The 12,457-nt window shown below is 41.2% G+C and overlaps 1 protein-coding gene across 1 annotated transcript in view; it reads left to right on the plus strand.

Annotated features, from left to right (window-relative positions):
• The window catches only part of LOC102837176 (chromosome unknown open reading frame, human C20orf194), a 98,184-nt gene that overhangs the window by 77,260 nt on the left and 8,467 nt on the right, over window positions 1-12,457 (plus strand). Inside the window, exons 21-22 of the mRNA XM_006874826.1 lie at window positions 5,759-5,894; window positions 9,676-9,762. Coding sequence (XP_006874888.1) covers window positions 5,759-5,894; window positions 9,676-9,762 — 223 coding nt within the window. The remainder of the gene's footprint in view (window positions 1-5,758; window positions 5,895-9,675; window positions 9,763-12,457) is intronic.

Here is a 12,457-nt window from a genome sequence, read left to right on the forward strand (position 1 = left end):
GTCTTTACTCGCCTTTCCTGGCTCCTCACTGCAAGATCCACCCCAACTGCTCTTGTCTTCCACCTATAGGAATCTCAAGGACTTTTTGCAGGACCCTGCCTGTCACCGGAATGTGCTGAGCCTTCTAGAGGATCCTACCTGCTTACCTACTGTGACACATTCTGGTCCTGGCCTCTTGGCCTCTTGGCCTCTTCTTACTTGGTTTCGAGGCTCTCAGTCACTTCCTGTGAGTCCCAGTCCATGGAGTTCTGACTGCAGGTTCTTCAGACTGGTCTCCCTGCCTCCCCTGCAGCCTCAAAAGTGACCTTTCCAAATGTGAATGAGAGCACAACTACCACCTGTGTCCCCTTCCTCAGGGGACTTCCCTGGCACTGTGAACAAGGAAGGTCCATATCATGTTAAAGCTTGTAAACAGTAGGAAAGACGTGAGGAATCATTTAAAAATAGAATAAGCAAGGTGCTGCAATCTTCTTCATTTGAGTTCCTTAACTTATGTGCTGTGACCACAACTAGGTCACACAGGGGGACCTTGTTGATAGCAGTTTTAAGGTTTTGAGAGTGGGAGAAGCTCCCAGAAAACGTGATTCTGTACATTCCTAAATACAGAATACTTGTACATGCGTAGACTGTCCAAGGAAGAACCACTGAAAACCAGTTACTATTGGTTTTGGGGAAGGAAAACTAGAGTCCAGGGTGCCAGAGGAGGAAGGAGGGAGACAGATTTTATTGAATATCACTTTTTACCTTATGAATTTTGTATAAAAAAATAGATATTTACCAATTCAAAAATCATTAAAAACACATTAAAATAGAAGCATACATCTGTGAAACCTTCTCAGATGGCTGTCTGATAGATGGGTTCTGTTCAGAGTTATATATGATGAAGGTTCGGCATGTGGGTGCCTCAGGTTGCTTATGTCTTATCATACTTGGTTCCTTCAGTCAGTCATTCAGCAAATCTTTATCCTGTGGCTGCTCTAGTCCTGTCCTGGAGAACTAGGGGAAGCTTTTATCCACACTCACGGAAGAGTTGACTTAATAGAAAGAAGTGGTGGAAGGATGGTCACCAGGCAGAAGGGACAGCAAGAGTGGAGGCCTACTGGTGACTGGAGCTTGCACACAGGGCCTTGTAAAAGGGCAGCATGACAGAGAGGTCAGGTCAAGTCAAGAGTTAATTGGAACCTAGTGGAATATTTTAAGTATGAAAGTCACATGATTGGTTTTATGATTTTGAAAGATTATTCTGACTACAGTGAGAAGAATGAATTGCAGAAAAGGAAACCTGGAAGTAGAGAGACTGAGCAGTGACCTTAGTGAAGAGTGGAGGTCTGAATAAAGGCCTGTGGGAGTGGAGCATGGCTCCCAGAGCTGTTGAGTACTTCCCAGGCCTTGGTGAAGGAGCCTTGGTGGCACTATAGGATAAGCACAGGACTTCTAATTGTGAGGTTAGCAGTTCAAACCTACCAGCCACTCCATGGGGGGAAGTTGAGGCTATCTGCTCCCATAAAGATTTACAGTCTTGGAAACCCTGTTAGGATCTCTAGGAATTGAAATTGACTCCATAGTAGTGGGTAGACCTTGGTGAGGATGTTGTGTGGGACAAGAGGGAAGATGCAGAGATTTGGGGATCTGGGCAGCCAGTGTACCTTTCAGCAAGTGACCAAAGGAAGAGGAGCAGCACTCGCCACATGCATGTCAGAGAAAGCCACTGAGGAGACTCCCTGGAATACTTGTTGTTGTTGTTGTTGAGTACCATCAAGTTGGTTCCAACTCATAACAACCCTGTATAGGATTTCTGAGGAACACCTGGTGGATTTGAACTGCCAACCTTGCGATGAACAGTCTGATGCTTATCCTATAGTGCCACACCAGGACTCCTTAGAAGTCTCTTAAACCCTGTACGGAGGTAAGTGGGCCATTATCTGCTTAAGGTTGACATAATATCTTTGGACCATTAACATATACCTGAGAAGAGTAAGATCCATGTCTCAGAACCAAGGAGCAAGTAGACCCAAAATGGTCCATGTTGTTGTTGAGTCAGTCCTGACCCATAGCGACCCTGTATAGGGTTTCCAAGGAGCGGCTGGTGAGCTTGAACCGCTGACCTTTTGGTTCAAGCAGACATTGCAGTCTAGTTCATTAACACACAACGCCATACCAGGACTCCATAAAATGGTCCATAGGCACTTAGAAAGCAGGTTTTTATCTCAGCAGGTGAGCCCTAGCTCCTGACATTGTGGCATTGCATGTGTACCCTTTCCCCATTATAACACGTCATCCAATTCCTGTTTGTCTTGAATGGAACTAAAGAAGGCCATGTGAAGACAGAGATAGAGATTGGCATGATGCAGCTACAGGCCAAGAAACACCCAAAGATTGCCTTAAGTCATCAGAAGCTAGGAAAAGGCAAGGAAGGATTTTCCCTACAGCCTTCAGCAAGAACATGGTCTGGCCAACACCTTGATTTCTGATTTCTAGTCTCCAGAATTGTGAGAGATTCAGTTTCTGTTGTAAGCCACCCCAGTTTCTGGTAAATTTTTATGGCAATCCTAAAAAGCTAGTACAGAGATTGAAAGATGCTTTAAAGCTGTTAAATCAAAGCGTTAATTATACTCTTTAAGAGATATAAAAGTACCCAATCAAGGAACAAAAAATACTAATTAATGTAACTGATCAGAATTGGATGGCAGAGAAGTAGAAAGAATTTAAGAATACATTAACTTTCCCCTCTTTCATATGGAAGAGTCGATTGAAATTGTATAAAGATGACATTATAAGATTTAGATATATTATACAACATACAGCTATTATCAGGACTAAAATCAGACTATAAACCTACCAGTTATCAGGAGGAAAACACAAAACAAAGAATGCATAGAGCATATTTCAAAAGATTAGAAAGAACTTTTATTTTTAAAATAGAATCCAACATAAGCAAGATGACAGAACCAAGTTTCAGTAAATATAATAGGATTAAACACATTAATTAAAAGGAAAATCTTTGTTTGTTTGTTTGTTTGTTTGTTTGGGGGGGGAGTTAAGCCAAAAAAATAAAACCTAGTCACATGATGCCCTATAAAGAGAACCATCTAGAGCTAAGTATGGATGATGATAAAAAGATGGACAGAGACAGAACAGACAAGTACAAACAAAAAGGAAGGAGTTGCTAGTAATAGGCAGGAGAACTCAAGGCAAAGCATTACGAAGTCTAAAAAGGACCAATTTTAATGATAAAGGATACTGTCTGCCACCTGTCATGAATATTTATGTACTAGATAATTCAGAGGCCATGGGATATCCTTAAGATACTACCTGACTAAACAGGAAATAATTTTTTAAAGGAATCAGAAAAAGAACATTTTTAAAAAGTTAGTTAATAATGCGAAAGGTTCTATCTATAAAGCAGTCTTACTGATCAAGCCTTTAGAGCTTGCTGTCATGTTTCGTAACACTATGGGGATGCATTCAGCAAAATCCAAACTTCAGGAGATTTGTAGGCTGCAGTTTTTCAACAAAATGCAAGGCATGAAGGAGAAATGTTAGATTGAAAGAGAATTATGAGGTGTTTCATTGAAATACAATAATGTGGACTTTGTTTCGTGGTTCAATAAAATGAACTTTTGAAGCAAAGAAAGCATAAAGCAATCAAAGAAATTTGAAGACTGACTAGGTTTTTTTTATATTTAAAGAATTTATGTTAATCATTCACTTTTTTAAAGTGCCTTTATTTTATAAAGATACATACTGAAATGTTTGGGGATGGGTTGAAATAATAGAATGACTAGAATTGGATACAGAATTATCTAGTGAGGGAAGAGGAAAAGAAAGGAGAGGAGATAAAGTAAAGATGAAATAGGAGTGGCCAAATGTGAAATGATCATTCTTAAAGCTGGTGATAGTAACACATGGGAGTTCATTACTGTATACTTTTTTCTACTTTTGTATATGTTTGGAATTTTTTATAATAATAAGTAATGAATAAAAATGGTCAGATGACAAAAACAAATTATTTTACAACAGAAATGTTATTTTGCTACAGAATGGGTTGACACAGTGGCTGCAACACTGGGCTCAAACACAGCAATGATTGTGAGGATGGTGCAGGCCTGGGCAGTGTTTTGTTCTGTTATATGTAGGGTTGCTATGAGTCAGAACAGACACAACAGCACCTAACAATAACATAGAAGAGGTACTCCCACTCCTCATTTATCGACATGGTTAGCTTCCAAAACCTAGATTGTTAGGTAAAATCGGAGTTGTGTAAGAGTTGGATCTCACCTTATCTTTTGGGGGGTCGGAGGGATTGTTCTCACCTCTCCCCAGTTACCTACCACGTTGGGCAACTCTTGGGATATACATGGCACCATGGTTATCCTTTCCCTACCACACCTTCTCCATGACTGAGGAACCTGCAGAAGTTGGGGGAGCAGGGTGATGGTACTCTAGTGTTGCCTGTCACCTCCTGCCACCAACCCTGGGTGGGGACCCAGCACTCATCCTCTGCCCTCCCCAGCTCCAAAACCCTGCATAGCCACTTTTCCTCAGTCCTCCTTCCCACCTCCCTCCACTGTCATCCCTAGCACCACTGGGCCCTCTCCTGGCCTTCCCCTGCCCACTGAGACCTCACATCATCCCATCCATCCCCTTTGCCCTCTGTGGTTAGACCAGGATGTCACAGAGGAATAGGAAGGCATCCCGTGGCCAGGTGTCCCTCATTTGGCTCAGTCATCACTGGGGACTATAGTTTATCTTTCAAGATGGACCATGAAGGGGCCCTGTCCTCAGTGGGAAATGTTGAATAATGAAATCATTGATAAATGAGGAATAGGTATAATTTTGTTAGGGTGGTGGGATGTCATAATTTTACTGCTTTCAAAATTATGTGTAGTATTGTGAATTTTGCTCAAGAAGGTTGAGAATAATTGTGGCCCACTTCACACTCACTCCTTATTACACGGCCTACCCATCCTTAGCCTGGCAATGTGAGAACATCTATATCATGGAATTGTGGGTCCACAGTGACACCTTGGCCGTGTGTCCCATTGAGAGCATAATAGTTAGACCTGACATATAGCTGTTGTTGTGTGACATCGAGTCAGTTCCAACCCATAGTGACCCTGTATAGGGTTTCTGAGGAGTGGCTGGTGAGCTTGAACTGCTGACCTTGCAGTTTAAACCGACTTTGCAGTCCAGCGCATTAACCCACAGCGCCACACCAGGATTCTATGACATGTGACTGTTGTTGTTATTAAGTGTTGTTGAGTCGGTTCCAACCCATAGTGACCCTGTATAGGGTTTCTGAGGAGTGGCTGGTGAGCTTGAACCACCAACCTTGCAGTCCAGTACATTAATCCACAGTGCCACACCAGGACTGATGTATGGCTAGTGTTCCATAAATGACTGTGGTCTGAACTGATGAACTTCAGTGATAGCAGGTGCTGATGAGGTGTGTGACACTAGCCCTTGATGAAGAAGTAGCTTTGGGTATCAATCAGAAAGCAGAGTTAAGAAGACAAAGAAGGTTAGGAAGTAAGGCAGCTGCAGAGTTGAGGCTGTTCTTTCCAAAAAGTGGCAGTGCCAAGTTGGGGAACAGAATGATGTCCCTGTGTGTCAATGCTGTAAGGTAGGGATGTCTGTCAGCACAAGGAGACACCTGGGAGGATAGTCAAGGAAAACAGTGGATGGTCAGGAGAGAGGAGAGCAAGGATCCCTAATCAGAGCTCTAAAGGCTGAACTGTTTTTTCTGTTTATCCTCCAGGCTTGGTGAATAATGTGGTGTTTACCAGTCACACGGTGGAACAGAGACACCCTCTCCTTGTTCAGCTCCAGAGTCTCATCAGGGCTGCCAATCCTACTGCAGCCTTCATTCTTGCAGAAAATGGGATCGTCACCAGGTAAGCTCTTCCACAGACCACCACACTGGATTGGCCACTTTCTCAGATGCAGTGCTGTAGCCCACAGTCTTTTCATGTATTTAAAACCCAAGCACTTGCTCCCATAGAAATCAGTTTTCTTCAGCTCTTACTTATGTCAGCATCTTTCAATGTTTTAGTATCTTATACTATTTTTGCTTTATTTTTTTAGGTGTTCTTGTTTTCATTCATTAAAGGATGGAAATTCAGAATCTCTCAGTTTCTTATGCTAAAATGTGAGAGAAAAATTCTCTCTTTTGAAATGTGGTTAGTTCTTTTACTTCAGAGACAGGTCTATGATCACAACATCACCTATATATCTTGCCAAAGTAGATGAGTTGTGTGTGTGTGTGTATGAAGAGAACACAACTGGTCATTCAACAATTTTGTTTTACTCAATTTGGAAATGTAGAGGTTGAGACTTCTCTGTATTTATCTTTTTTTTTTAATGTTTTATTGTGAATTATGTGATAGTTTACATGGGAGAACATTCGTTTTACATTCATCCTATCATATATCATTTCATTGCCATGGTTACAATCCCCTCCATGCATCATCAACCAACCAAAGCGTATACCCTTACAAGCCTGCCCTCCAGTCGTCAGCACACAACCCCTCTCCCTCTCTGGATCTAAAGTCCCCAGCTGCTTCATCTCTCCACATCATCGTCTCTGCCTCCATCTATGGCATCACTGCTTCTCTGGGTAGGGTCCCGCACTCTGCTCTTCTCCCTTGATGGTCCCAGGGACCTCTACCCTAGACTACAAAGTTAATCACTCCCCTCCTTGCTACAAAACATCTACCTTTACATTTCCAACCCTCACAATCATTCCTGATTGTATATACCTTTTTACATATATAATTTTTGCTTTTGGACCATACAATTACTTTATGTATTCCTAAGTCATGGTGTGGCACTATAGGATAAGCACTGGACTGCTAACCGCAAGGTCGGTGGTTCATATCTACCAGCCGCTCCTTAGAAATTCTATACAGGGTCACTATGAGTCAGAACTCACTCGACAGTACTTAACAAATTGACAACAGTCCTAAGTAAATTGACAGGTGAAAAAACTAAATACAAGCAAAAGATGATCTTTCCCATGTATCAGAAGTGATTGATTACGTAACTACACGCACAAAGATAATTCCAGTAACTTTTGTACATGATCCTCTGTTGGAACCCTGATTTCAAACAGCATTGCTGATTGGAGAAGAGAGATTGCAAATATGAAATAGAATATTGTGAGGAAATAAAGCCTATTGGGTTTGAATTGAAGAAGTCAATATAAATGCATTTTTTAAAAACTTTTATGTATGTAACTGATGACCTGCTCTGTAAACCTACAGTCATTCAATTCAAAATAAAAATTTTTGTTTTTTTTAAATCTTTATTGTGAATTGAGTGAAGAGGTTTACAGAGCAGAGTATCAGTTTTACATTCAACTTTGCTTCATTACAGTGATTGCAATGCCCTCCATATACCATCAGTTAGCAGTATTTATCTCTATTCACTTAAACTATTAAGGAGCTCTTATAGTGTAGTGGTTACTAGTTGGACTGCTAACCTCATGGTCAGCAGTGTCCCAGCAGTTCTGTGGTAGAATGATGAGGCTTTCTGCTCCCGTAACCATTTACAGCCTCAGAAACCCTATGCAGAGTCACTATGAGTCGGAACTGACTCCACAGCACACTACCACCACCACCACCATCACTTTAACTATTACTGCATGCCTCCCTGTGCCTTCTGCTACCTTCATCTTTCCTCTGCTAAACCTCCTTCTTTTGTATATTGCCTGCTCCTTCACTCATTTAACATGTGTCTAACTAACCTCTAGCTTGTGAATAATTTTCCCTCTTTCCACCTTCCACCCCCCACTAACCATCATAGAATGCTTCTTTTATCAATAAAGCCTTTTCTTAACTTTTACAACAATGGTCTTATACCACTGTTTGTGATTAATTTCACTCAGCATAATGTCCTCCAGATTCATCCATCTTGTAAGGTGTTTTGCAGATTCATCATCATTCTTTTTTTTTCCTTTTTATAACTTTTTATTGTGAATTGAGTGAAGGTTAACAGACAAGCTCATCAGCTTTACTTTCAACCAATCATACATTTTGTTTCATCTCAATGATTACAATCCCCTCCCTGTAACAAGTTATCCTGCTTCCTCCCCGTGGCTTCCCTTTTACATCTTATTTTTCATACATCAACAAAGCAGAAATATTTTCATCATTATTATTCAACCTTTTGTAGTATTCCATTGTGTGTATGTAACAAAGTTTGTTTATCCATGCTTCTGTTGATGGGCCTTTATGTTGTCTCCATCTTTTTGATGTGTCTCTTGTAGATAGCATATTAAAGGATCCTGTTTTCTTATCCATTCTGCTGTCCTCTGTCTTTTGACTGGTACATTTAATCCATAATAAAAAGTTTTAAAAAACTTGTTAGGTATGTAGTATATACACCTAACCTTCAGATTGTGTTTTCTAAGTACCATTCCATACTAAAAGGAATCAGGACTTCTTCCTGAAAAATTGGCTGATTGAAAATCTAGAGCAGGGACAGCACAAGATGAGCCTGATACATTTCATGCCAAAAAAGGAAAGTACTCAAAAATCTATGGAGATACATCAGGTACAGGAACTAGCTCGAGACGCTCCCACTAGCCAACTTGGGGGAAATTTGAACATGAGAAAGGACAGTGATACTAACACATGGAATCCATGGTGATGTTAAAAAATGAGGAGGGATAAAACAGTAAAGCCTTTCTTTACAGAATACTGTCAACTAATAAGTGAGGATTGGTACAGTTAGAAAGTCACTGCTTTCTAATCTTCAGTATAATACTTGATTGAGGCAAGGATCATAAATGGATGTTAAAACCAGTGGGTGACAACAATGAGAAAAAGAGTATTCACTGATTTCAGACTATGACTGCAAAGACTGTGTGCTAATTACAAAGGGGAAAAGCCCTGTATCATAGAGAGGCCTAGCAGACACTACATTGCCTAAGTGATGAAACTTAGGAAGACCAGTAATGGTATGACTGGCATTGTTTGCCTCCTCCATATGATGTGGTGGGAAGGACTCACCATCACCTGTGCATTAATCTGGCCAAAGATGTTTCACCTAAATCTAATCATGAGGACCCTATCAAACAAATTCAGGTTGTGAGACACACAACACCTGGCATGTACCCTTCAAAAATGTCAGTGCCTTGAAAGACAAAAAAAAAAAAAGTGGAAAAACTGTTCTAGAATAAAGTAGAACAAAGTTTGTGAGTTCATTAAGTGATGCTCATTCAAGAATGTGTGCATGTTAAATCATTGCTTCTTCAATTTTATTGTGCATAGACATCTCCGTTAAAATGAGGATTCTGATTCAGCAGGTCTGGGTTGGGGCCTGAGAGCCTGTATTTCTAACAGGCTCCCAAGTAACGCCAAAGCTGCCTGTCTGTAGTGTTAAGTTTCTGGAGGGTGAAACTAGCATTGTGATTCTGTAAGAGAGTATCCTTGTCCTGAGACGATCCATACTGAAATATTTAGGGGTGAAATGTCATGATGTTGTCTGCAACTGAGTTTCCAATAGTGTGGCATAAGAAAACATGCATGCATGGTTGGATATGTGAAAACTAAACCAATTGTCATCAAGTCGATTCTGGCTCACAGTGTGACCCAGTGTAGATGAGATGTCAGAATATGTAAGTTAAGATTGCTAGTCCTAATTAACTTGTGTCTTCTCTGTGTGTTTTCAAAGGAATGAAGACATTGAGCTGATTCTCTCAGAAAATAGTTTTTCAACTCCTCAGATGCTACGAGCTCGATATTTAATGTACCCTGGCTGGCAAGTATCACTATTGAAAAGTAGCCAAGATTTCTTTGTAAATCCAGTGTCTTGTCTGTTTACAGAAAGGGGAAAAAATGAGCAAATGAAAATACCAGGTGTTCTCTGTACAGGTGACACTTGGCAGTAGCTGGACTCGCCTGCCATGTCCAAATGCCCGCCAGTCTTGCAGAAGCCCCGAGCTCCACATCTTGGGCTCCAACTTGGGAGCCTCCCTGGATTGTGGAGATTTAGAGAGTCATTCTGTAGGCATCAAGCTCAGTAGCAGTCCCTAGTGAGAGTGAGGTGGCTGCCATGGAACCAAGGAGTTGTAAACTTCCCAGGTGAGAGTGTCGCTTCTGAGCCTAGTTGGTCAGTCCTCTGGGGCAAGCTGAGAGAAGCAGCATCCCTGCTGGTGTGGTCAGGGAATGTTCTCGTCTCTGCAGGTTCTTCTCAGCCTCTGACCTTCCCCTCCAGAGAGGGCATTTTCTAAGACTGCACTGACCAATACAGTAGCCACCTGTGACTACTTAAATGAAAAATTAGGCACATCTTAGGATAATCAACCATTTGAGATTAAAAGGGCATCTCTTACCCAAGGACAAAATTCTGAAGGATTAGGGATGAAGAAGATTCACAATAAAACATTTTTAAAAAAGAACAAAGGAGAAATGGAAATAGGAAACAAAAAAAGGCAGTGGAATAAATGATGTTAAATTGTGTGAATTTCTATAAGTGACAGGAGACACTGTGGAAAACTGATTTGTTTTGCAACCTTCACCCAATTCCTAATAAAAAGATTTTAAAAATACAATTTATTTAAATTTCAGTCACCGAAACCACATTTCTGGTGCTCAGTACCAGGTGTGGCTAGCAATCATCATGTTAGACAGTGAAGGCCCAGAGCATTCCCATTTCCACAGAAAGTCACATTGGGCAGTGCTATTGTAAGAGTTTTGTCTGCATTCATCTTCATACGAAGCCTATGAGGTAGATTTCCCATTGCTTTGCTCATTTTACAGATAAGGGATAACTTGTTAAATGATATTTTCCTTAATCATGCAGCTCAAATATGAAAGATCTGGAATTCAAATTCAGGCTGGCTGGTTCCAGCCCACTGAGTTGGCCCATTTCTGTGCAGAATGAATAGATAACTAATTTATGCTCTGTTGAAAATTTTAAGAGAAAGCAATCATTAAAACTTGGCCAAAATTAATCTTCCATATGCATATGGATTATCTTTGTTAGCCTTACTTACTTTCCCCAGTCCTCTCTGTACTTCCTCCACACTGCACCTTAACCACCAATTTTTTGGACTTAAAAAAACAAAACAAAACAGTAGTTGTACTTTGCTGTAATAGAATCCCAGAAGGTTGATATATAAAATCAAAGATTTTCAGACATAGTCATAGAAGGAATCTCAGAGTTGAGTCACATTATACTTACGTAAATGGGTCCTTCTTTATCTCAACAAGTTGATTATGTCTTAGCTAAAAAGAAACAGATGGCATGGCTGGGTTCTTTCTGATACTGCAGTTACTGACCCTTTTACTGCCCATACCTTAGGGTCTAGAACTGAGACTCCGCCAGTTTCCCATCTGGCGCTTCGGGAAGTACCCAGCTACCAATTATCCTACTGACTCATTCGGTGGGTGCCCATGTAAATTTAGCTCAGAGCACAGACTGAGCTGGGGCAGACTGATCCAGAAGACAGCAGGGAATGAGGGTCTCTTTAAAACACTGCAGTCTAGAGCCTGAAACAGTTCCCTTGTCGGGAAGTAGTTCAGTCCTCAGAGAGAAGCAGAGTTGGAGAGACTCAAGATTGTCTTTCAGTATGTTAATCACCAAACCAAAAAGTCAGACCCATTGCCATCAAGTTCATTCTGACTCATAGCAACCCTATAGGACAGGATGGACTACCCCATAGGGTTTCCAAGGCTGGAATCTCTGCAGAAGCCAACTGCCACATCTTTCTCCTGTGGAGCAGCTGGTAGGTTTGAACCACTGACCTTTTGGTTTGCAGCTGAGCACTTTAGCAACTGTGCTGCCAGGACTCCTTAAGTTAATTATAAAAGGATAAATATTATTATATGATCCCATTTATATGAAATAGTTGAGCCCTGGTATGGTGCTGAAGGATAAGCACTGGACTGGTAACCAAAAGGTCAGCAGTTCAAACCCACCAGCCACTGTTGGAAACCTTATACAGGGTCACTATGAGTCGAAACTAACTCAATGGCACACAACAACAACATATAAAATATCTAGATGAGGCAAGAATGTAGAAACCAACGTTTAGTGGTGGGTGCCAATAGTGGACAGCAGGGACAGAGAAAAGAAGACATAGCACTAGAGACGTTGAGCTGGTATGATAAAAAAAATTCAAGAACAGGTTATGGTAATGATGAACAATATAAAAATTGTCAAAATGGCAAATCTTTTGTTACCTATATATTTATCACTAGTCTCCTCCTACTCGTCCCCATACATTGCCCCTCCATCCCTCCTTTGGGTCAAGGCCACCAACTACCTCAGAATATACTGACTTTAGCTCTGTGTATGCCCTTCCCCTCCTACAGCCCTCTCTGTTCTCATCTCCCTGCCCCACCTTGTCTGGGAGGACAGTTCCTTTCTACTTCTCTTCCCTACACCCCCTCTGAATTCCCCTGCGAGTTCAGACCCACAGCCTCTCTAAGACCTCCCACAAACCAGCCCC

The sequence above is a fragment of the Chrysochloris asiatica genome, unplaced genomic scaffold (genome assembly GCF_000296735.1).
Source record: "Chrysochloris asiatica unplaced genomic scaffold, ChrAsi1.0 scaffold00304, whole genome shotgun sequence".
NCBI classification, from domain to species: domain Eukaryota; kingdom Metazoa; phylum Chordata; class Mammalia; order Afrosoricida; family Chrysochloridae; genus Chrysochloris; species Chrysochloris asiatica.